General features: G+C 33.5%; 2 protein-coding genes across 2 annotated transcripts in view; both read left to right on the forward strand.

Moving 5' to 3' along the window:
- Positions 1-24696, forward strand: part of LOC137394532 (gastrula zinc finger protein XlCGF57.1-like) — a 50052-nt gene extending 25356 nt beyond the window's left edge. Inside the window, exons 11-12 of the mRNA XM_068081257.1 lie at positions 4656-4674; positions 24658-24696. Coding sequence (XP_067937358.1) covers positions 4656-4674; positions 24658-24696 — 58 coding nt within the window. The remainder of the gene's footprint in view (positions 1-4655; positions 4675-24657) is intronic.
- A 136-nt stretch (positions 24697-24832) lies between these two features.
- The window catches only part of LOC137393492 (zinc finger protein 850-like), a 317826-nt gene continuing 315716 nt past the window's right edge, over positions 24833-26942 (forward strand). Inside the window, exon 1 of the mRNA XM_068080069.1 lies at positions 24833-24884. The gene's annotated coding sequence lies outside the window, so the exon portion shown is untranslated. The remainder of the gene's footprint in view (positions 24885-26942) is intronic.

Here is a 26942-nt window from a genome sequence, read left to right on the forward strand (position 1 = left end):
TATTTAGGTTGACTGGTAAGTGGTAAACTATTTAGATTAACTGGTAAGTGGTAAACTATTTAGATTAACTGGTAAGTGGTAAACTATTTAGGTTAACTGGTAAGTGGTAAACTATTTAGGTTGAATGGTAAGTGGTAAACTATTTAGGTTAACTGGTAAGTGATAAACTATTTAGCTTAACTGGTAAGTGGTTAACTATTTAGGTTAACTGGTAAGTGGTAAACTATTTAGGTTAACTGATAAGTGGTAAACTATTTAGGTTAACCGGCAAGTGATAAACTATTTAGGTTAACTGGTAAGTGGTAAACTATTTAGGTTAACTGGTAAGTGGTAAACTATTTAGGTTAACTGGTAAGTGGTAAACTATTTAGGTTAACTGGTAAGTGGTAAACTATTTAGGTTAACTGGTAAATGGTAAACTATTTAGGTTAACTGGTAGGTGGTAAACTATTTAGGTTAACTGGTAAATGGTAAACTATTTAGGTTAACTGGTAAGTGGTAAACTATTTAGGTTAACTGGTAAGTGGTAAACTATTTAGGTTAACTGGTAAGTGGTAAACTATTTAGGTTAACTGGTAAGTGGTAAACTATTTAGGTTAACTGCCAACTTTCCAAGACAAATATCGTTTGAAATTTTTTTAAATGGGAATTTTTAACTCTTTTCCATTGCAGGGTCATTTAGATGCTTTTTCCAAGTACACAGAGATGCAAGTATTTCTGTCATTTGCACTAATGATTATGTGTTTTAACATATCTTATAAAATACAACCAAACTCTTGATGTGAGCCATATGTAAATTTTTTAACATTGTTTATGGTACATAAGTGCGACAAGACACTAAAATACTACCAGCTTAGCTTCTTTTTCTACTCTCAGAAATGATACAAAATTGAGGTTCGCAGTGCCGCAGTCCGCAGTGTAGTTCATTCAAATTTTTATGAGGCGACGCAGTATACATTGAAGAAAAGTGGTAGGAAATGTGAAAAAGTTGTTAACACAAACCAGTAATACCACAATTACTGTACAGATTAGGCAATTAACATGCGGTTAATTGTTTGTATAAAGTGAAATCCTCATAACTATTCCTATTTACTAGGTCAGACTTTTACAAGAAAAGCTGGCTGTAAGGCCTTTCATTTTAGCTTTTCATTGTTATCCAATTCATTTATTGCAGAGATGAAGCTGCCTGTTCTTGATGAGGTTATAGTTATACTTTTAAAAAATTACTTTTATAATTTTACAAAAAAACTTGCACTTGTACTGTACCTAATCAGAATGCCTCAGATTTTATAGTTTGATAGCGTGATACATAAACCTGGTGTGTTCTACTAGAAAGACTTGGCCAGCATGAAATAAGCTAATCCCTCATGTCTAACTGCATACATGTAGTTATAGTTGGCTTGATAAAAATCTAAAATATAAAGGGAGTTGTCTGCTTTGTTTAACTTTGAGTCGTCCTCTCTGCGAGATTAGGCAAAAATAAGCTCCGCCTTGCGGTCGTAACGATCCAAACAATCGCACATTCGATGTGTGAATTTACGCACGCGTGCATTTCAACGCAGAATAGTTTAGTACACATTTTCTTGGTAAGTTAAAGTAACAGAACTATTTCGCGAAAAATGGAACACTAACTTTTTGTTTCTTTTTTGAATAAGTCAGATAGCTTAATTATGTTTTACTAACATTAAGTAGGTGGAATTGTTTGTGCATTACCAGACCTGCCAACCCAAGAGTGGGGCAATGCGTGAGATTTGGTTTTGGGGCAGTTGATGTATCAATGATAGTATATATACAGTTGTGGAAATTGGGGCAAAAATGTCACGCATTTCTCACGCATTTTCATTTTTTCTTTAGGGTGATTGCGTGAGTCTCACGCCCAATGCGTGAGAGTTGGCAGGTATGTGCATTACTCATAAATATTGACATCTTATTTACAGTTTTTGCTGTTAGTGACACTTTGTATAGGCCTATATATGACACGATAATACAAAAGATTTTGCCGGAACCTCAAAAATTTTCTTGTTTGCTTTTGTGAAATGAATTTGTTTGCTGGCAGTATAACTCGTTTTATTATTTTGATTTGTGTCGAAATGAAGCTTATATTTACATCTTTTGATCGGCCTTAAATAATAATGAAACTGTTGCCTATTTTATGTGCAGATTACGCGTGGTAGCATTCATCCATTACATATTTGTGTATGTATCAGACATCTGAAAATGTGGTCTATTGTTGTGTTGTATTGCAGCGGTAGTAGTCTCTGCGCGGGCAAAATCTCGTAGCATTTAATATTGTTTGTTTCTGAATGCCACAATAAATCTTATCTTAATTAGCAGTGGCTCATCATTGACTTTGTTTTTACACAAAAGTTTTAAAACGGTAGGTACAGTGAAAATACGCACAAATTCGTTGGTTGCAAGTTAATATCGATGACATATATTGGGCTATTTTTATCGAAGTTCGACAAAATCTCCAGACATAAAAATTGTGAGGATGTACTAATGTCATGAACGTAGTAGCAAGTTTTATAGAGAGCTCAGGTGATAGTTAATTAGATAGTTATAATGATGGATATATGCATTTGCGATTGAGCACCACTAGTGTGCCTATGACTTCATGGGCATGACAAACATGAGTGCACTACCTCAAATGAAAACAATTTTTTCTATCAATGTGTGTAAACAAATTTTGTTGACTGCTATTACGTTTCCTTTAGATGAGTTTACAAGTAGCAGCGCTAGAGTTCCTTCAAGAGTATAGCAACATGTGTAAACTGATCCCAATCAAAACAATATTTTTAAAAAACTCAAAAGTTAAATGTTTTTTTATTATAAATAATAATCAAATATGCATAATTGATTATTAGTTAATATTTTGGGACTGACTATAAATATCAATAATTTGTTTAATGTTAAAAAAGTTCACACTAAATAAAAAGTGAAGGATTATATAAGTAAACAACTAAAACCACCTATTTTTCTGTTGTTTCGAGTTTGTGGTCGGTCTGAGAGTATTTATGGACTTCACTTGCTGATGACCAGTGTTAAAGATGTGGTTGCGTCAAATTTGAGTTGATCTTAAAAGAAAGCATTTTTTTTCTTTATCAGTTGATATGTTATGTTGTTTGTTGTGTTAGGCAATCTCATCGCCAATATATTTGAAGATTAAAATCGAAAAATTCTGATCGCCGTAAAAACGCTCAGGCCAAAAGAACATGCCCAGACTTGCCCAAAATGATGTCACGCGGTATTTATCTGTCAATATATCTTGTATTCACATCGGCTATTTGCGATAAAAGTCTATGCCTATGCGGCTCTATTGGCATATATCTTACTTTGTATTTGTTCACGTTGGCTAAAATAAAATTTTAAATCCAGCTACAGATGCATTATTATAAATGTTTTTAAGGCCTCAAATAACAAAAATTGAAAATTTGTCTTACTCACTTTCTCCAAATGCTGTGTAAACATTTAAGTACCGACTACAAATTCTAACGGTTTACGGTAATTTTGTCAAGCAAACTATGTAGTATAAGTTCTTTGTATCAGCACAGTTCCGCCGCTACCCACACTAACGATATACAGCCTCCCAAAAGCCCCGCTCACATGTCTGTCACCTATCTTTTGAGCGGGGCTGTATATCATTGCCCACACTGCAAACGAGTTTCTTACTACCGCAAGTAAAGGCAGTTGAGTAAAAGAGTATAAGCAGCTGCGTCTTTGAAAAGAATAGACATTTACGTAGGGATAGAGAAGTCTGGATGAGAAGTCTGCTGCAAACTGGATTTGAACTCACATTCTCCAGTTCTGCGGACATCCATATACCGTATCCAATTCACTACAATATTCTGCAAATCATGTTTTGCATTATCTTCAACAATATAATTTTAGTATATAGTATGTAATAAAAAGTAATTTTACTCAAACTTTGTATATTTGCAATTTTTCTGGTGCAAGTCTAACTTTGTTTCAACAAATAACAATTTTTTCCAATTCGGAAATTTTATGAAACCCCTTTTTTGATACACAACTCTATATGAATGGATATGAGTTGTGTATATGAATGTAATATCATTTGAAAGAGGAGACTTGACTGGTTTTTTGTGAAATTTGAATGAGTGAATTATCTTAAGTCTGTCTCTTGTAGTAGTAACTTGAATTATGGCAACTTTCTGAAAAATGGGCAGTATTTGGGGCTAATCGCCAGTCAGTTGCGATTGTGTTAATCGATTAACGCGATGAATACAAATATACGATTAACTGAGTTGAGCCAATTAATCTTCAAATAAAATGCAACCGAGGTGATGATCATGATGCGATTCCTTCGTAATTGTTTAATATATTGTTAAGGAATTTGCCGGCCCCTACTCAGGCACGATCTAGATTGCAATAATATTGCAAGAATTGTAAGAGAAGTGAGTATGGTTATTTGTTCATTTTATTCCGAAGGAGTTCCTCTTAGTCGTGGAGCTGCGACTACTCTGCTCTCTTAGCGAGAGCACTCCCCTATATATACATATATTTTTCCCAAACCGTATAATGGAACCGAGTAAAAAACTGTATAAGAATAAATGATTAAAGGTTAACTTGCAACAAAATTCACATTACCGTTATTTAATATGAAAAGAATCACCATGTCTTACTCTGTTGTGTTGTAGGTGTGAAATATGTGGAAAGGTGATTACAAACTCTTTAAAGTTTAAAAACGAACATAAAATAGCAGCCACTTGAGACCGCCGTAGTTTGGATTCCCTTTCCAAAACAGCTCAAATGTGATGGACATGTACTAGTGAGAGATGGTTTCTGTTTACACTTTCTTGCAGCCTGATTCGTTGAAATATTTTCCTAAATGTACTTCACGCATTCAATAAAACTATGTCTATTGTTCTTACGCGTCTTTTTTATCGTCATCGTAATGCTGTCACTTTTAAAACTGATATCTTATAACTTACCATAAAAATTCGTTTAGTTTTTTAGCCTGAGCTTGAAGGCGTACATATCATTGTCTGAGAATCATGACGAGTCTGTTGGTCACTTTTGATAATCGAAAAGTGTTGCAGAAATTATTTAGAAGTATTGGGTCACATCATTAGATTACGACTTGCCGATTAGACCAGGCCGAAACAAAACTGTAAAGTAGCGAGCATCTATATTTGATACGGGGTCTTCGGTAAAACCTGAAGTGTTTGTCATAAACTAGTACAACGATAAGTTTTATATTGAGCTTTGTAATGGCCTTTCAATTCACATGAGAAAATACATGACAAGACGATAACCAAATTTCGTGGTTACGTCATTGAAATAAAGAGATTCCAATCTAAGGCGGCTTTTCCATTTTGAGCTTTTAATAGCTTGTAATCACGTTTCCACTTATTTGGCACTTACAACACAACAAAGTAAGATGATGGTAAGCAACATGGTGATTCTTTTGATACCAAATAATTGTAATGTGAATTTTGTTGCAAGTCAACCTTTAATAGACTCGTTAACACTTTGGTTTAATTACGGCCAAAATAACAAAGTATTAGCAATAAGACACAAGTCATAATAAAGACAACCACAATATGCAAAAATATATAACAGATGTTAAATGCAAGTAAAACCCATAATAAAAACAAACACATTATGCAATATATGTATATATACCCATATTCTAGAGTTAGGAGTTGAATAAATATATACCAGTTAGGAGGTTTCGGAATATAAGGGATTAGGAGTTAACGCAAATATATATGGGTAAGCCTCCTATATGGTCTAATTTATCTACATTGTAGATATATATATATTTATTCACCTCCTAATTATTATATATTTTTATGAAAATTTTAGGAGAATATGGTATCATACAATATATATTCATCGCCTTATCATTCTTTGTATCTATGCATTCTAGAAAAACTGTCAAAACTTGGAGAATGTCTAGATGGTTGTTGTAAATTACATATCAATTTGAAGGTAAAATAATTCATACCTCAATGAGTAAGCAAAAACAATGATTACCAGTTAGCAGATTGCTACAAATTACACATAAATTAGAATGTTACCATTGTAACTTATGTAATAGTCACAATGGAAACATTACATAGCCTGGCATAGCTTACCTACCCTTTAGTAAGATGCCGTAACCTATATCATTAAGGAGTTTGCTATAACTTGTTTGTTTGAGAAGCTGCTCTGATTTACATATAATCAAGTATGTTGCTATAACTTATAGATCACTTGAGAAATTGCTATAATTTGAATTTCACATAGTGGGTAGCAATTATCTATATATCAGTGAGGAGGCTGCTATAAGTTATATATTATTTAGGAGGCTGCTGCTATTTATAAATTGTTTTGGAGGTTGCTATAACTTACATATCATTGCAGAGGCTGCTATGAGTTACATATAGTTTAGGATGTTGCTATCACTTATAGATCACCTAAGACATTGCGATAATTTGAATTTTCCATAGTTGATAGCTATTATTTATATATCAGTTAGGAGGCTGCTATGGATCATATATTAATTAGGAGGCTGCTGATATTTATATATCATTTAGGAGGTTGCTGTAACTTACATGTCATTGCAGAGGCTGCTATAAGTTACATATAATTTAGGATGTTGCTATCACTTATAGATCACCTAAGACCTTGCTATAATTTGAATTTCCCATAGTTGATAGCTATTATTTATATATCATTTAGTAGGCTGCTATGAATTATATATAATTTAGGAGGCTGCTGCTATTTTTACATCATTTAGGAGGTTGCTATAACTTACATATCATTGCAGAGGTTGCTATGAGTTACATAGAATTTAGGATGTTGCTATGACTTATAGATCACATAGGAGTTTACTGAAATTTGAATTTCATATAGTTGGTAGCTACTATTTATATATCAGTTAGGAGGCTGCAATGAAATATATATTAATGAAGAGGCTGCTGCTATTTATATATCATTTAAGAGGTTTCTATAACTTACATATCATTGCAGAAGCTGCTATGGGTTACATATAATTTAGGATGCTGCTATCACTTATAGATCGCCTGAGAGTTTGCTATAATTTGAATTTCATATAGTTGGTAGCTACTATTTATATATCAGTTAGGAGGCTGCAATGAATTATATATTAATTAGGAGGCTGCTGCTATTTATATATCATTTAAGAGGTTGCTATAACTTACATATCATTGCAGTGGTTGCTATGGGTTACATAAAATTTAGGATGTTGCTATGACTTATAGATCACAAAAGAGTTTACTATAATTTGAATTTCATATAGTTGGTAGCTACTATTTATATATCAGTTAGGAGGTTGCAATGAATTATATAGTAATTAGGAAGCTGCTGTTATTTATATATCATTTAGGAGGTTGCTATAACTTACATATCAATGCAGAGGTGCCATGGGTTACACATAATTTGGGATGTTGCTATCACTTATAGATCAACTAAGAGTCCGCTATATTCTGAATTTTATATAGTTGGTAGCTACACTACTATTTATATATCAGTTAGGAGGCTGCTATGAATTATATATTAATTAGGAGGCTGCTGCTATTTATATATCATTTAGGAGGTTGCTATAACTTACATATCATTGCAGAGGTTGCTATGGGTTACATAGAATTTAGGATGTTGCTATGACTTATAGATCACCTAAGAGTTTGCTATAATTTGAATTTCATTTAGATGGTAGCTACTATTTATATATCAGTTAGGAGGCTGCTATGAATTATATATTATTTAAGAGGCTGCTGTTATTTATATATCATTTAGTAGGTTGCTATAACTTATTTATCTGTTATTATTACTTAACAACTATAATTTATATACTAGTCAGAAGGTTGCATGAAACTATACAACTTGTATCTTATTATAGCAATATACCTTTCACATATGTAAAAAGCTATTTAACTTATATATTGGTTCTAGAAGTACCTATGACGTATACAGTGTAATACTTCAGGAGGCTATGATCGATTATGTACTATGTTAAGAAGATAGCATAACTTGCACACATTAGCTAAGAAAGCCATAAAACCTTGTTCTCTTTTAGCAACTTATACGCAAAATGACTTCTCTGACTTATGACATATCAGAAAAGTAACAAAATTATCTAAAAACACTCACAACATTTTACTATAGAATCTACTTTATTTTTGTGCCTATTGGTGCGATCATGAGTTGTGGGCAAACCGGCCACTGTTGCACATTTCCAAGTATTTTTTTCTGAAATAATTTAGTTGTTGTTAAAACTTACATATTGTAAAGTATGTTAAACTTTAACGTAGGATTCAATAAATTTGTATATAAAACAACAACAGCCACCATGCTTGATACCAAAAAATTCAACTAGTCAAGTACCATAGAATGGTCGTTGCTTAGTCACCAAACGGAGTAAATTTATTCAGACGTCAAGTTTAATGCGATATTACAAAAGCCTCAACATGAAGAAGACCCTGCTGCCAGTTTAATTTTGCAGCTTCTTGAGTAACTTGTGGGCTCGGGCATAAGTCATCATTATAATTTTCAAACACCAATTTCTTTTAACAGTATACAGCTCCGGCATTTTTGGTAGTTTGCCTAAATCTTCCGATCATGGCTTTTTGAACTCTCAATTTTCTTTTAGGCTGCATAACTTTCTGCTCACTAAAATAAACGAATAATGTAACTCAACATTTATAAATATGGTCTATGTTATAGTTTCTTATTCAGTCACAGATCGCTGCTGCACTGCATAAAAAACTTTAAAAAAATTAGTTGGTACCAATGCATGAACGCAACTCAGTTACTGTGATTGCTAAAATAAAACACACACATTTTTGCTTGCTGTGAATATTATCTACAGTAATAATATGAATTACTTGCACAACATACTTAGTTACTCAATCTAACATACAATAACAGCAATGTCTTTCTATTCATCTTAAGCCACTCCTAGAACGTTAAGTAAAAACATTTCTCCACTCGGGAATGGAGTGTCAGGTTGCAAAACCGGCGCAATACCACACCACCATAAATTGGGTAGATTCCAAACATGCCCATTGTGCCTATGTAGAACCCAAGGAAAAACTTAATGTCACATAGAGAGCCAATAAAAATACAATAACATTCTATCTTGAGGGCATTTTCGCTGTTCAAAACTTCTTTCTTACTGCAATTTATTGTTAGCAATGATCAGTCGGGCTGGACCCAGCACAGTACCAAATTTTTTCTAACTTTAGATCTCTTGACTTTGGGTGGTTTTATTGATCAATAGTAATACTGAGTGCTATTATTCACATTTTACCAGTAATAATAATGCCCTGAACTGTCAAGAAATTGATAAAACATTCTACTCAGACACATTCGCTTAAATTTGGAAAATGACCCAAAAAGATATATTTCTCATTGTGTAGTGAATTTCTGATTGTTTTTAGTCAAGCACAGCGTTCTAAGTAATTTTTTGGGCTTGTCGGTTTGACAGTAAGTTGTCAGTAGACTGGCTGCTGCGGCATATTTCCTTATATTTGGTTTTTCTTTAAAAGAATTATTATAATTTATCTTAGAGCTTGTTTCTTGAATAATACATCATAGTGTACAGTGCAGTACAACAGATAATATCTATTGTCGGTATTGTATTATCTATCATAGTCATTGTTTTATGCACATTTTCTGTACATAAAATAATAGCTAAGACTGCTTGATACAAAATAACTATACAAGTGCATTACTTCGGAGTTGGTCTCTTTTAGTCTTCAAAAAGAGCACATTTATTGACAAATACCACGCAATGATAATAAGAAGGTTCAACAACATAAAAAATTCAGCTGGCATTTTTTCTCGCAGCCTTCTTTAGCAAGTTGTTGGCTCGAGCCCGAATCACTATAACACTTCTGTTAGGCAGCGTTGAGTGTATAGCATCCAGCACTGATCTTGTTGGCAGTTTGCCTGATTTTTCAGTCCAGTTCTTGTCAAATTCTGCTATTTCCTCTGCACTTTACCGTTTTCTGCTGACTGAAATAGTAAATAATGTGAATTATCATTTATAAAAATCTGATAAGCTATGGTTTTGATGAATCACATATCATTGCTCAGCTCCATTCAAAAGTTAAATAAGCTGGTTTATATGCGGCAAGTCAAAACAGAATTGACGGTTTCTCAGATACAAGTGAACAATAAAGACATAAATGCTCGTTAGTGTCATTTCTCATTTAGTAATATAATACTTAACCGATGTATTGTTATTCAAAACACACATATACTGTAGAAGGTACTTTGATGACCACTTCTATATACTACTTTAGTAGCTAATTATGAAACTAAATAGTGTGCCACTTGTGTGCATGCGATAGAGCAGTTTGGATTTCTATTTGCTTCAAACTACCAGAGAAATGATCAGGATTAACATTCATTGAGCAGTCTCAATGGCCAGTGTTCAGAACGATTGCTGCTAAGCTTAGTGTGACCTGACTGGTTAGCTATTTATTGAGTCATTAATTAGGCTAATACTTGACCTATGGGGTCAAGCACTGTGGTTAAACACGCATTGTTCAGGTGTTCATTGAAACCACTAATGCCTAGATTGCTCTAGATACCTAAATGCCTCTGACTAGGAGAGCTATGTTTTGTAACCTGACAGCAGCAGAACACAAAGACTAGTGTCAGCATTTATGTAGGCAACGAATTTGACTGAAATACTTGAAAAGCTAGACACCTTTATTTTTTCTACTGCATTTGAGCTACAGCAAAATAATCACGCTTGGGTCCCTAGTACATTGTGTTAGTTTAAAGCCACTTATCATAGCATTACCTACATTTAATCTGATGTCTGAAAATCACTCTTCGGTGTTGATAATCCATGTATGTCACTCTGCACTTATTTAAAATCAATGCATTTTTGATTAGATGCTACTACACAAAGAGAAATATACCCTTGGGTTCTTTTTTTAAATTTATGCATTAGCGATTTGCAAATATATGAAAGCAGAGCCTCATTTAAAACTAAAATCTTTTTGCGTCGATATTTGCAAAGTTATGCTTGCTATTTTAACCTTGACCCAAAACTCCAATATTATAACATTCTGAAATACAGCTAAATTGACATAAGGTAGAATCTTAATTTGAAGGCCATGTTCATTTGAGTGCTACTCTAGAAGTGTTGAAAACTAGAGTGTCACCCTTTAATTGACAACCACTTCCAGCTGACTGCGACTTCAACATTCTTTGATATTTGGATCCAATTTTGGACAGGATGGATAGAAAAATGTTGACAAATTTTTTCTAACAATGACTCAGTTACAACAATAGCAGTTAATACTTTTGTCAATGCATATTGAAGCGAGTTTTCTAACTTCTAAGCTTTACAGTGTTTTCGTTAAAGTTTTGAAAGCAGCACCATGAAAATAATTAATAACTCTATCAGGCTGATAATAATTTTATTGTTTAAGCGGACTTGATAGTTCGGCATATATGAAAAAACGGTTTAGCAAATATGATGAAATCTGTACTACTATTTGAGGCTAAAATTTCTTGCACATGCTACAGCATTAGAATAAACGGTTAACGATGGCATTTTGCAAGCTCAACGCCCAGTGTATATGTTATCACTGGCTCACAGCTTAGTTTGTGTGTTATATAGTTCATTATGTGTTTTTTCAAAAGAAGTAACGTTCACTTGAACGGTGGCGTTCTATCTTTAACCGTCATCTATTATAGTGCAGGTCTAGTAGAGGGGCGTTTAAATGAATGGGGATTCAATTAGAGATTCCATAATATTTTATTAACCCTTTCACCGCTGCATGCGCATTTATGCGAAATCAATGGACGACGGGCATATGTGCATGTTGCGAATTTCCCGGCAATTGCGTAGTAACTTAATATTATTATTCGTTGACAACATAACTAACAATCTTTAAGACTTTTTATGGTATTGACAGTGTTGTCCAAAAGTTTCCCTGTAAAATTACCCTAAACTCACGAAGCAATTTTAAATTTTTGTTTAGGACTTTTCAACATAAAAAGAAACATTTGTTCTTTCTGATTTTCGAAATATTTAGTGCTATTATAGCTTTCGCAAGTACATCCCGAATTGAAAACAGATAATTACTTATGTTGATAACATTATTGATGATTGTTGATGACGGATTAAGATTTTAGTGATTACACATATAATTAAAGTAGCAGCTCCAATAGTGACTCCAATGGTGGTCAAAGTAATAGTTTCGTAAGAGTAAGGAACATGGTAGAGCATTGTTTTTCGAGATTCGAAGGGATCGTAGCTTCACATAACATTAGCAATGCACGAAGTAGGAATGCATTAAGTTGTTTAAATAGTGCTATTTTTTAACGTGTTGGAAAAATAAAATCTAAAACAAAAAGGTTTTAGATAGAGTTGAAGCTAATAAAGATTGAACATATATTATGAAGCACAATCGACAATTTTTGCCACTATAATTGGAAGGGTTAAAAAATGCAGTGCCATGGCATTCAAACAAAGGTTTTATAGTAATCTTATTTCTTATAAACTTTTTGAAATAAAACTTTTATTAATGTGGCACGCTCTGGTGGAAATTAACCGTTAATCAGCAACATACCCACCTTCAAGTAAGCGTCCAGCTGTGCTTCGTACCATTTTCCATCTGGTGTATATAGTGCTCGGATGCGGTGACCAGGTTTCTACCAAAATAAGCAAAACAATTTTAATAGCCCAAACAGATGTTATGCAGATTAAAAATTGATGCAAAAGATGCCTGATGTTTTTAGGTTTTTTAGCAAATCTGTGTCCATACCTCCCATTACTAAAATTCTATGAAGCAGTAATATTTTATCTCATGCGATATTCTTCTACGAAATTGAAACATAGATTTTAAAGCTTCAACAATTTAAAGGGTTTCATTTACTCCAGTCACTTACTTATGACTCAGCCTCTAGTTTAAATCCGTATCAAATCACAAATAAAATGCATCAACTTGTTAACTACAATGAAAATAATACATTATCATAGCTTTATACTGCCCTAAGCAAGCAAAACGCCCTATCTGAAAAGTCTTTCAAAATTCACTTTTTTGTGCTTATATGTAATTTAGGTTGAGATCTAACATGTCTCGAAATTTCATATATCTGAGACCACCAGAAATAGCACTTTTCACAATGTGCAAAACGCCCTATCCACATTTACCACACATAAAGTGGCAATCAAAGCCCTCTATCTGCAGATACAGCGTTTTGATTGGCCTGAACATACACAAAGTTGGACATTATGAGCAGCATTATGTAATCAAAGAGTATATAAACAAAGGGAAGCGAAACTGAAGCATATATATTTGGTTGTTTTAAGGCAGCTCATACAAGCTAGTGCACTTCTAAGTGCTCAATCTTATTGCTATATTTTTTATCATAAAATATTTATTATGACAGGACGATATCTAAGTGACAAAAGTCTCGATTTAAAGATCCGACTCAGAGATTTGATGAAAAATTTGTTTTAATTACATGTCCATTGGAAGGATTTGCTTTTTTAAATTACTGACATTATTGCACTCAGTTTTAAATTATTTTCAATAAAAGCGTTTGATCTTTTTTAAACTACTATTTTACTTACTCCTTTCATTTCATGACATCTGGTTTGAAGGATACCTAGATCTTTGATCATCTCTTAACTTTTGAGCTAAATATGGCTATTACAGGGCTTTAATCCATGTGTTGACTGGATGAGTAATAGGAATTGCAACATATATCATTTTGTTGACTAATTGCGGGTTAATATCAGAATTTAAACTTGTAATCCTTTGATAATCCAGTCATGGCAAATGGTCTTGTGGCAAACTAACAATGAGAAACCAGTCCAATTAAGCAATCAAAAGGCCCTATCTGCAGTGATAGGGCGTTTTGATTGCCTAGTGCAAGCTTAGTAAATTGTCAATTTAAGCAAACAAAATGCTCTAAGTGAAATAACTCCTTTGATTTTAAAAATTCACGAAAAAAAATTTCGGTAAAGATTGTTGGATATCTCACCATAATAAATAAATAAAAACAACTAAAATACTGCTAATACTGATGTCAGGCTTGACCAAAACGCGTTTGTGCTTGTGCTGAACAATTTACAAATATCAAGATACAGCGTTTTGCTTGCTCAGGGCAGTATAGTATAGGCTACTAATAATTCTGCCTGTTTGGTGCTATCAATCAGCTAACACTACTAATCAGAATAAAAAGCATCCATAATTATTTTAATGTTTTTTAAAAAGTTACAAAAGTTAGGAGCATCGACAGAGTCACAGATATTCATCAATTGCTGGCTACCATGCTATATGTTACCATAATTATTTTAATGTGTGTCAGTTAATCTCACAAAGCTACCCTCGTGTATAATTACAAAGTTATCATTTTATGAAAATTAGTAATAATTTCATTCTTTTAGCATTATAAAGTTGGGGTTTCTTGACCTTTTTAACTTGACAATATTACGATCCTGCAATTAAGGCAGTAAAATCCAAATCCAAATTAGCTGCGAAAACCTATACATTGTTGTTTGCCGTCGCAATTTGATGACATGAGTAAGTTGCTTAGAAATAGTATTTAAAGTGGCTCGCCCTAAAGGTCAAAAATGGCCACTACCGGTCTAACCTTTAGCATTGGTATTGAGGCGAAGTAAAATACTTTTCATGATGCCTTTTCACCATAATATGGTACAATTAATTCAATGACAAAATTGGCAAAAGTAATATAAAACAATTGTGACAAACAAATATACCAATTGTGACATGCTTAGTCTGTTCTGCTGCTGAAAAACCCTAAATGGCTAAATGCGTGAAAAAAGCAAAAAGTTTAGCGGCTACAATCTCGCTAGAAGGTTGAACTTGTGTGATAAGTCTTTAGGTTGTGTAGGAATGGGAGGTTAATTTGTTTCTTACAATCTACGTATTTAATCAATTGACTAGCATGCAAGAAGATAGCAAGCCATGCCACATTAGGAGAATGAGTCACTTTAAGCACAAACCACAATTGCATAAGTACATAGGCAATTTCTGCTAGTGAGAAGACCTTGGAGAATAAGACCACATTATGCAATTCTGTGCAGATTTTATTACTGCAGTTATACTTGTGCTGCAATACTTCTAATAGAGTGAAAAGCAAAAGAGCTGCCCAACCACAACCTCCTTCATTATAAAGTTACAAAGAATAGGAATAACAACAATAGCTTTCATTCGGAGGCTGAGGCTATTGAGAAGTAGAAAGTGAATTAGCTAAGCAGGCAATAGTAGAACACACATAATAAGAGCATAGGCATCATGATTGACGTGCATGCAGGCAATGAATTTATGTACAATTTCACTACCAAATTTTTTAGTAAAGCTAGACACCTTTGGCTAAAGAGTGCTAGATATAGGTCAAAACAAGCCAGTGAAAAATCTCATGTTATGCCTCCTTGTTTGGACACTTTATTTCTAAAGTGTTTAATGCATTGGAAGTTTAACATAAAAGTGTGCCAAGAATGCACAAAGAACATTGACAGCAATAACTGCATAGTACTGACAGCAATAACTGAATAGAACATGATGTTTAATTAAAATGTAACATAAAAATAAACGTTTTATTTTGTTTTGGTAAGCTTGCAGCAAAAATGTTTGTTGTGCACATAAAATATTGTTTTGCTCCAAATACTTTACAAACAAGTAATAATAACTTTATTGATGCAAGTTGTACTGAAATTATATTTGCTACGAGCACCAATGGAAGTCAAAATAAGTAATACAATTCTTACAGACCTTTTAAAAACAATGGCCTTTGCTGCTACAAAACAGTGAGTAGACCCATAGGAAGCGAAGTATATGTTCTTATACTGCTAAAAGTACCTTTGGTTCAGAAATCAGATTTGAAAAGAGCAATGAATTATTATAAGCATTGGCAAAATTTTTGGGATGGATAGGAAACAAAGCTGGGTATTGCACATGCTGGTAATTTAGCTAATGTAAATAGATTTCCTACACTACCTAATTGAAAGCATCAATACAAAATCTAAATACATGTAAATACTTACTAGCCATAGTACAGAGTGACCTTTTTAATGTTTGTCAACATAACATCCGTACCGCTTTGAGCATCTTGAAATTATATTAAAGTTGCTTTCATTATGAGCTCCCTTTGACATGTTAAAGTATTAAAATGGGCAAACACAAGTTGCATTTTCAGAGAACTTTTAAATTCAAGTCATATGCCACAAAAAGTTCCTCTGCGTTGTTTGTAGTATATTCTAAAAGTGCTAACACTACATTTGTTTTAAATTTTAAAGTTGACACAAATAATTGAGCAAACTATGTAGCTTATTAGTAAAACTTTTGTTAACATCAGCAAACAAACTGCATACATGCTGCCCGATACCGAAGGCCAAAAATAATAATATATATTGCTATTTATAGTTTTACCAATAGTTTTGCAGGTTTGTTATTGTATAGCAATTTGTATAAAACCTACTGTATTTCAGGTTTGAGTAACTATGAGTTTTAGTAGTGTTCTGGCCCTTCCTATCGCGTGTTTTCAACATTTTGAGGTAATAATTAAAAGTCATGAGTTGAATTGCGCAACTTCAGCAGCATCTTATACATATATATCATTCGCCAAACTCATTGTCTTGAATCATCGAAGTTCACTAAATCATTCAAAAGGAAATACATACACTTGTATCTCTAATTCTTTTATAGCTTTACCCTTTTACTGCCACCCATGTACAAACTAAGCTACCGGCCTACCGCCAGCCATTTCACCGAAAATTGCCAATTTAGCTTAATGATATGTACATGAAGCATGTATACTATTTTGTTTCAACTTCAAAGTTTATCTAGAAACTTTTTGTAATATATTTTATTTTGCTAAAATGTTAACATACAGTGCTATGCAAAAATCAATGTACCATCACTTTGTGCATTGCTAAAGCTATGTGAAGCTACAATCGCTACGAAGCTAAAACGATGCTCTACAATGTCCTTTACACTTACAAAACTATTATTTTCACTATCATCAGAGTCACTGCTGCTACTTTAATTATCTGTGTAATCACAAAAATCTGAATTTGAATTGGCTATAATGTCATCAACATACATGTAAGTAATTATCTGTTTTCTGACTTGCGCGATACTTAACAAAACTTACACAAAAAATGTCCATTTTTATTTTGGAAATTCTCAAAAAAAAATTTGAAACTGCTTGGTTATCTTAAACTAATCTATTAGAGAAATCTTCGAACCACACTGACAATACCATAAAAGTTTTAAAATCATCTGTTATGTTTTAACGAATAATAAAATTAGGTGATCACGCAATTGTTGGAAAATTTGCAAAAATGTGCATACAGCAGTTGCTGATAGATTTAGCATAAATTCGCATGCGATAGGGTAAGAGTAAAAACCAACAAAATATTTGTCAATCTCCTGCCTCTAAACATGATATCTCAAATCTGATAATTACTCTCAGTGTTGGCTGAGTAACTAAAAGTGGTAATGGGTAACCATAGAAAACTATTCATTTTATATAATTATGCAATTGCTAAGCAATTGCAACCATGACTTATAAAGACTAAGAAGAGCAATACTAAATATCTTTGCTATGCTACATTCCTTTGATTGGTTTGCGTTATTTATATTATGTAATCTGCCAATAATAGATGAATAGAACACAAAAGTGGCATAATGGTTTATGTAAGCATTTGAAATAATACAATGCCTGTAAAAATTGACAACTTTTCTTACTGAAGCTATGGCTATATCAAATTATCACACTAGTTTTTGGCTCGCATGTATATTGTGCTACTTTACAGCAACTTATTGCAATATCGCATACCTTTAATTTGATGTCTGCAAATCAGTCTTTGGTGTGTGCCATCAATGCTTCTCATCCAGCAGTTATCTATAACTAATTGATTAATTTGATTATGAAACGTCATTGATTATTTGCAACTATACAAAGAAAAACTACTTTTGGGTATGCTGTTACATTCTTACGTCAGGTATACATTTGCTAGTTACAGTAAAGCTTTGTACAGTATATTTTGTGTTGGTGAATTTAAAGTTTTGCTTATCATAGTAACTTTGCCAAAACGTCAAACATTACTACATTTCAAAATACAACCTTACTGATATAATGTTTTATAGTTTGTAATCTATAATTATGTACATGTTAAAAAATATTATAAAATTCGGTAGATGAAACCTTGATTATTTTGACATTTTTTTATGCAAACCAACGTGTAATTAGCAACATACCTTTTCTAGAAAAGAACATCCAACTTTGTGAAATACTCTCTGCCATCTGATGAATATACTGGCAATAATGCTTACCAAGTTTCTACAAAAAATGAATAGATAATTCAAATAACATAAACAGATATACAAACCAAAATGAATGCAAAATACACATTTTAGTTCACTGGTTAGGCTTTTTTGACAAACTTGAATGTCTGCCTCCTACTATTGAAGCTCTATAAAACAGCTAAGCTCTTAATTACTACACAATTACTACACAAGATTCAAACTAAATACTAAAAGTTTTAAAATTCAAAGGCTGCATATACCCCACTTACTTGCTGATGCCTATGCATGTACTACTATTACTTACAAAATCATAACTGTAATACGCAAACTCTCACTATTCATGATAACAATAATACAATAACATAATGACCATGTTATTCTAATAACAGTTTTGACTGTTGGTAGAACCACATTAATAACTTTACTTATCATTATAAAAAAGCATCAAAAATTATTATATTAATAACTGAAAATAGATTAAAGTTAGAGAATTAACTGATTCACTAAAATAATTATTAATTGTCAGCTGGCGTGTCTGTGTTGATGTTACAAAACTGAACATTCGTGTAACAATAATAAAGTCCAAAATTAGGATTTTACAAAAAGTTTTGATATTCTCCTTTATGGTATTATAACGCTGAACTTTCTTGACTTTTCTATGCAGAACAATATCAGCAGTTGGATGACATAAACAGGTGTAAAAAAATATATCAAACGTGTTCTATGCTACATTCCTTAAAAATTATAATAATTGAAACATACTTTTTTCACGCTAGTCCTTTTTCAATATTAAATAAAATTTATACTGTTTTTCTACAACTGTATGTTTCAAGTAAATAAACTGTAAATTGACTAAAACAACATGAACAACTTACCAAATGTGACGTGCTCCCTTAAATGTAGTTATTCTGCTGCTACCAAGCTCTAATAGACTACATGGGTGAAGAACCAATAGTCCTAACAGCCACAGCAACATTATAACAGCCACATCTCGCTAGCTGTTATATACTGTGGTTATACTTTTGCCACTTTATTTCAATAAATTTAAAAATCATTTCTTCGACTAAAAAACCATCTTTCAGGTATTGCGTTCGGATGCAAAGCTTCAAAAAAAGATTTATTTTGTGGCTGGATGCAACGTCAGCAAAAATATGAATTGTACTGATTATAGACTTATTTGAACTTTTACTACAGCCATGCTTAAACATCAGTGGAAACCATAATGTGCAATTATTGTGAATTTTCACAAAAAAGAGCAGATCAATGAGAAACCGTGCAAAAAAAGGGAGTGCTAAAATGGCAGTCTTGAAAACCATAAAGAGGGTCAGCAAATAAATTGTAATGTATTGTAGTTTGTTAATATACAACTTTATTTCTCAAATCTAATAAAGCTATCATGAATATTAGCAAATCTGACTGTATCCGACATAGCTGCTAATTCCTTGTATTGGCTGATGATTAGTCATAAGCTTATTGCAATATGTTTTTAAATAGATTGTGCTATTAACTGAAACGATACCAAAACACTTAAAAGTAAGAATATTTTAAAATTGATATATGCCTCCTAGTTCCATATATAAGAGCCTCCTAGAGTTTGTAATTTATTGATAGAAAATTACACATTTTTGTTGGAGTTGTCTCCTCTTTTCCATATATATGAATATAGATATATAGGGCAATTATGGGAATCATGTTTAAAATACTTCTATAGGGTTGTTAAGCACTATAAACACTGCTAGAATTAGGAGGCTCCCTGGACGCCTCCTAATTTTTCAGAGCCTCTTAACATGGATTATATATTGATAGAAGCCTCCTAGTTGGGAAATATAGTTCTATATATATATATATATATATATATAAAAGTAGTTATATGTGACTATGTAAATTATAGCAAATAAATTCGTGGTCTGGCGTTCGCTACATTATAACATTAACATACCCTAGGACACTTATATTTCGCTAGTATTTAGTTTCGTGAGTAGCATACAGAGTAAAATTTCGCTGGAACCTAATTTCGCAGCTCTGATGAGTGCGAAAATATAGTGATGTGAAAATAAATGCAGTGAAACAAACATTAGATTTCTCAGGTCCAGTTCATTGGTACGAAATATTTTTTTCAATTTGGGACTACCGTACTGTTTGGACTATAAACCGCACCTCTATATAAGCTGCATGTGCTTTATTTTCCAAAAACGATAATAAAACAATTCCCAAGCCGCACCTTACTATAGGCCGCAGAACTAAGGACTGTGCTTTTTAACGTGGCAGCAACTTTGCCATTTAAAACGGAACAGTGCAGAACGGCACAGTTTAGTATTATCCGGCGCTTTTTAACTTAGTGCCTAACGGAACAGTACCGTGAGGCATTGTTTCGTATTTTCTTTCACAGCTAGAAGTGCACTAATTGGAGATTCTCGTTAGTGCGCCATAGCGGTGAAAGAAAAAGCCACAGAATAAGCCACAGTGATTAGCCGCACCCTTGTAGGTCTACCTATAAGCCGCATGGCTCAAATCATCAGAAAAAAAGTAGCGGCTAATCGTTCGAAAAGTACGGTAGTTTGTATTTGTGAACCGCAGGTAGAAATGTGTAGGCGAGATCAATAATGCAATTTGATCGCTTGCTGCAGTTTGGCTCCTGGATTATCAATGACGTCGAGATCCCTGTCGCAGTGACTGATGTTGTACCAATATTAGAATCCAAGTATTTATAGCATGCAGTGCCGCGGTGGCCATGCATGGCCCCGGGTTGTTATTGCTTTTGGTTGGTAATAAAATTCATCACCACAATAATTATTATTCAATTTTGTGACTTTCCCTAGCAGACTGCCATCCTCACCAGTTACAAATTTTATGACTAAACTAATATCATCATCTTCTTCATTTGTCTAGGCTTTTCCAAAAAAAGTTTATTATCTCAATTGGTTTTGCCAAGCTGCTCAGTCGGTGTATTAGCTATAATGATTTTAGCAAAACTTGCCCAATGAGCCAACCACACACGAAAATTGCCTGCATTTCTAATATGACGATTTTATTGTGAATATCAATGAAGAAAGCCATTTATTTTCGCGTATTTGCTCGTTCGTTATGATAGTTTAGTTTCGCTCATGAAATTTTTGCGAGAGGCTGTTGCCGCGAAAACGCGAAAGTTAGATGCCGCGAATACATAAGTGTCCTAGGGTAGCAGGTTACTACCGTTTAATTTGCTAACAAATAAATATTACCGGCAACACTTTTTTACCAATTAGACACAACCACAATTATTTTGCAATCCACTATGAAAACATGAAGTGACTCACTAACATGAAACTTGCTTATATAATACAAAGACACAAACGCCATGTCAAGGTTGTTAGTTGTTTGAACATGTTTCTAGGTAATAGCAACAAAAGTGATTTCAATATTATTCAATTTTTTGCAGCCTAGGTTTTGTTTATATTTAAAGGTTTTTAGGTAAATCATAACTGTATCTTCACTTTACAAAAAAAATCGATCGTTTTTCAGCTTTAGATTGATAGTAATATAAGATTGACATTTTATTGGAACATGAAAGCAGAAAAATGTCCTCCGTACTAGGTAGCGCATTTTCATATGTTATTGGAAGCATAACAAGAAAGTGAAGTCCAATATATACCAGAAAGAGTTTGCCTACCACCACAGTACATCATCATTGAACCATAACTGTCACTTACAACTTTTATCGTATTTTCTAGGTAAATCAGACATGATGATTCTGATTTTGTACTCAAAATAAAGATTGGTCCACTAATCTTCAAAGTCATGAAGGTTTTTAAAGCATTTAAATATCCGTCTAATAGGATCTTTTTACTAGCCTTAACTCAGCTTGCTATGAAGGGACCTTTTATATCGCTCATAAAAGCCAGTTTTGGCTGCAAGCTGTCGCAAACTTATCAATTGGTGCAATGACCTTTTATGCAACATTGTTACCTGTAGTTCTAAAATGAAAAATATCCCTTCAAATTTGGAATGAAATGAAAAATTTTAAGCTCTAACAATTGCAAAGCATCGCACAGGCTATAATGTCATCCAGTTTCTCCCAAAGAGTGCAAAATGTAGACAAAATTTGCCCTGCCCGTAAAAGGGTTAAATGTACCTTCCCAAATGCTGATGAACTATTTGAAGAATACAAAGCCAACCTCTATTTGAATACCACCTCTATTTGACAGCTTTTAGTGGGAGGGGGTTAAAAATAGAGCGCCATGGCGTTAAAATATAGGTTTTACGGTATCTTTTTGTAATAATAAGTTTCTATTTCAATGTTTGTCATCTGCCCAACTACTACATGAATTGTTTTTTAATTTTCAAGCAGACTTCATTCATAAAAAGCTAGTTCTCCGGAATTGCTTGCATGGAAACACGGATGTTATCTAATTTATTCTTACGCTCTTTTTTCATTTAGATAAACTGATCTCTTCTTATAATGCCTGCCATGAACACTTTGTTAGTAAAACCGAAGAAAGAAGCAGATGATTTAAATGACAGTCTCTATCCAACCGGTTAGTTAGAGAGTTTCACTAAACTATGTTTATTATAAAGATTATTGTCCTTGAGAATTTTTGCAATATATATTCATCTTTTTCATACCCATTTCTTTTTTAGTCATGTCGTCTATAGCCATGTTATCTGTACTAATTTTCTATTCATCAATGTCCTCTGTAGCCATACTTGTTCGCTTTCTCTATTTCTATTCCCTTTATATCCATGTTTTCTATAAGCCTGACTGCTATTGTTATTGTTGTGTCTAGTATAGCTATATTTTTGGTAGACATAACATAACACTTTTAATTGGACGCCAACCTCTATTGGAATGCAACCTTTATCTGAACTGCACCTCATTTTGACCGCCAATATAAAATAACAGTTGAAAAATCAAGCACCAACCATTTTGACACCATTTTGACATTTTGACCACCATTTTGACATTATTTGATCTATATGAATCCATAATACCAAGTGATAAGTAGAAAATTGTCCTCAAAATCGTACTAATAATGACTCGGTTACATCGATAGCAATTATTGCTTTTGTTGCTTCTGTTCATATCGAAGTCCAGTTTTTAACTCCAAATGTATTCATTGTTTTTTTTTGTTAAAACTTTAAAGGCAACATCATAGAAATAATTAATATCTGTATCAGGCTAAAGGCGTGGTCACACGAGCACCGTAGGATCGGTTCGGAGGCTGGTTCGGTTCGTGGCACATGTCACACGGCATCCGAAGTCACTCTGCTTCCTAGATACCATATGTATAGAGACAGGACACGGTTTCATTAGTAGTTTTTATGTATTTGAGTTAAATATTTCTATTGTAAACAAAAAACTTTGAAGAACAATTATAAATTATATTTACACAGCAGATTTATCAGAAGATCGTTCAGCTGCTCAAAATAAATCACTCGATACAAAGATTTTGCCAACCCTGCCCATCAACATAATTATATTTTTTTTATTAACATATTAATGTTTTTCTATGTTGAGTATATAACAAACAAAAACAGTCTTTTTAATAGTACTGTGGTTTTACATAAAATATCAGTCAACGATACTTCATCAGGATCAATATGACACATTACTTATATTCTACACGAAAGAAAATCACAACCATTCTCTTACATTTATACATTTCTTTACATTCACCTAAGTGCAACATCTTACATTTATGCAACACAATCACAAGTCCGGGTGAATCTTGTCATAAATTGCTTCATGTTGTTTATTTAACGAAATAAAAGTATCGTCCCATTTCTTTTTTAACATTACTCACACGCATGTAAGGAAAAATGTGACGCGTGCTCGCTAGAATTCTAGAATTTCAACCAGCCAATAAGAGCAAGGGGTCGACCACGAAATTTTGAGCAGTACCGAAATGGTTCGTTTTGACTAGAAATGTCTTTCGCCGAACCTTTTATAGCTGAGAGCGAAGTCATTTTGCGTCATTTAGTTCGGCTCGGTGCTCGTGTTACCATGCTTTAATAGTGGCTGCTTGTTTAATGTGGTTCTGATACTTCAATGTATGTGAAAAACGGTTTACATTTATGATGGTATATGGACCACTAGTTTTAGGCTAAAACTTGCGCTTTGTGATGCAGCTAAGAGTTTATCGCTTGTGTGAAATGCAACGCGTAAATGTTTTGCTCCGGTAAAATAAGATGTCTGGACGCTAGTCAATTGTTCATGAGTATGTATTTGTAGCGTTTGAAAAATTATTATTTTTCAACTTGAAAATTCAAGCCAGTGTATTGTAACTACACACTATTCTAATGTTATGGTTTAACCAGCCAGCTTGAAGTACTGTTCAGGCTGGTCCTTTTGTGTAGCTCCACTAAATCAATGTTGTAGGTAGTGAATTATAAATGCATTACATTGTAGATATCGAGGTTAAAGTGGAACCTGATGATGCATCAGTAGACACAGACAGTGATGAAGGTAATTCTATTGAATAATTTTTTTCATGAAATTCATGACATCTTATTATATTTGTGAAAAACTTCTCCTTATCATTGTCTTTAGATGAACTTTCATAAATATTGCAATAGTTGCAGAAATAAAAACAGAACCAAGATATGATGGTGGTCCTGATAACCTCTACCCAACTGGTTAGTTTAAGATTAATTAAATTGTAGTGATAACTAGTGATAAGCTTTGACAGGTGCTTGTGAATTGAATGGTTAAACTAGTTTATTGTACTGAAGGTGATATATAGTTGTACTTTGTTTGTTGGACTAACACAGAGTAGTTGTGTCCGTACACTGATAATTGAGTACTGTACATTAAACAAATATATGTGTCTCATACATGCCACTAGTGCACAACAGGGGTACAGTATGCATATACAGTATACATGAGTGAGTAGAAAATGATTGTATCCACAATAGGTTACAGTATATCCATAGACCTATTAACTATACTTGTAGTTAATATAGTATAACATAGTATAGGTAATAAGTGTATGAGTATGATATTGACCTTTTGAAGGGTGTAACGTGATTTGTTACCTATATTTTGCCCTCTCCGACAGCAAGACTGATATTGCTGTCGCAGGCTTAGCATTTTTTTTAATCGTTTAGGTGTGATTTTTGCATTTCCACATAAAAGCTTACATGGCTTCTGTGAATCTGCAATGGCTCGGAATTGATGAAATTTAAAGGTTGACTTGCAACAAAGTTTACATTACAGTTATTTGATATCAACTGATATCAAACCTCAAAGACGAACATTTAATTGCAGCCATCATAAAAACGCAAGTTTGGATTCTTTTTATTTGGCTGACGTACTCCAGCAGTTCAGTTATTGTTTTGACACATGCTGTTATCACTTCTAATTAAACGCCAATAAAAGTTTCGATATAGAACGTTGCACTAGATTATGACAAATACTTTGGGTTTTACTGGAAAGCCTGTATCAACTATAAATGCTCACTACATGACAGTATTGTTTCAACCTGGTGTAATCATCTAGTCGTAATCTGATCATGTGAGTTTTTTTCTTCTCACGAAAAACCCGAGATATTTGTGATAGACTTGTGAGTCTATCACAAGTCTACAACTAGTGAGACTTTGAGAGACTGGTAGTCTCTCAAATGGTATGCTGCAAAATCCAGATACCATATCAGAGCTAGAAGACTTTGAAGAATTCTTTTCACCGTGTTAGCATGCGGGGTGTTGAAAGCCCCACTTACAGATTTTGGAATGGGTACTCGGAGCTAGTACGCCTACTGCTCACTTTTCTCTGAGCTACATGAGAGAGTGATTGACAGGAGCACTCCGTGCAGTACGATTAATTTTGAAATATTTTTTTGCCTACGACAGGGTGAACTATGCCAGGTTATTATGATGGACCAGTTGAATGAATTTTGGAAATGGATTCTAATCTACGGCAGTTTCGTGATCGATTTGAGTGATCGACTGTTCGTTTTTGAGGTTTTAAAGATGTGGTTGCGTCAAAAAATTCGATTTAATGAAATTAAGACCCATAAAAGGTTAAAACATCAGCTACAATTTGATGCTAGTTTTGTCTTTGTACAACAACCCTGTTCAGAGATATGCGTTTCAATGAAGCCCTCTTTTAAAAAGCTCACATTCCAGCGGGTGCTTCTTTCGTGACGTCACAAGCAATACATCTGAAAAGAACCCACGAGCGATAAATATGAGGTCGCTTCCTTAGCCGATCATCAGCGCGAAATTTTTATATAAGCCGTAATAAATGTTATCACTCGTAAAACGCGTTGTCTGTGATCTCAAATTCAGGGATTTTACTCTATTGTTTAATCGCATGGACATCGATATTTACTAAATTAATTAACATCGTTACTTCAATGAATTACTCGTTTGACACGTTTTATTGGCAAACAACTTAATTGTAAAAACTGCTGTGAAGTTACAGCGAATGTGACTCCGAGTTTTCTTGGCATCAGGTAGTTAAAGTTCTACGGAGGAAGATCGGAGAATGGAGGTGAATTTATCTTTTACTTTGAGTCTCCTATAGAGTTTCCTGTTGAGTTTACATTCAGGTTATATTTCCCTGTTAGAGGCTAAAATGTAATTTCCTGCGTGTGCGAGATACGTGTGTACAGTGAGTTCTTGATGGCTTTTTTTTGATCTTCAGCATTTGTCAATACAATGACTCAGATTGATGAATATACTTAAGGGACTATT

Source organism: Watersipora subatra, chromosome 4 (assembly GCF_963576615.1).
Source record: "Watersipora subatra chromosome 4, tzWatSuba1.1, whole genome shotgun sequence".
NCBI classification, from domain to species: Eukaryota; Metazoa; Bryozoa; class Gymnolaemata; order Cheilostomatida; family Watersiporidae; genus Watersipora; species Watersipora subatra.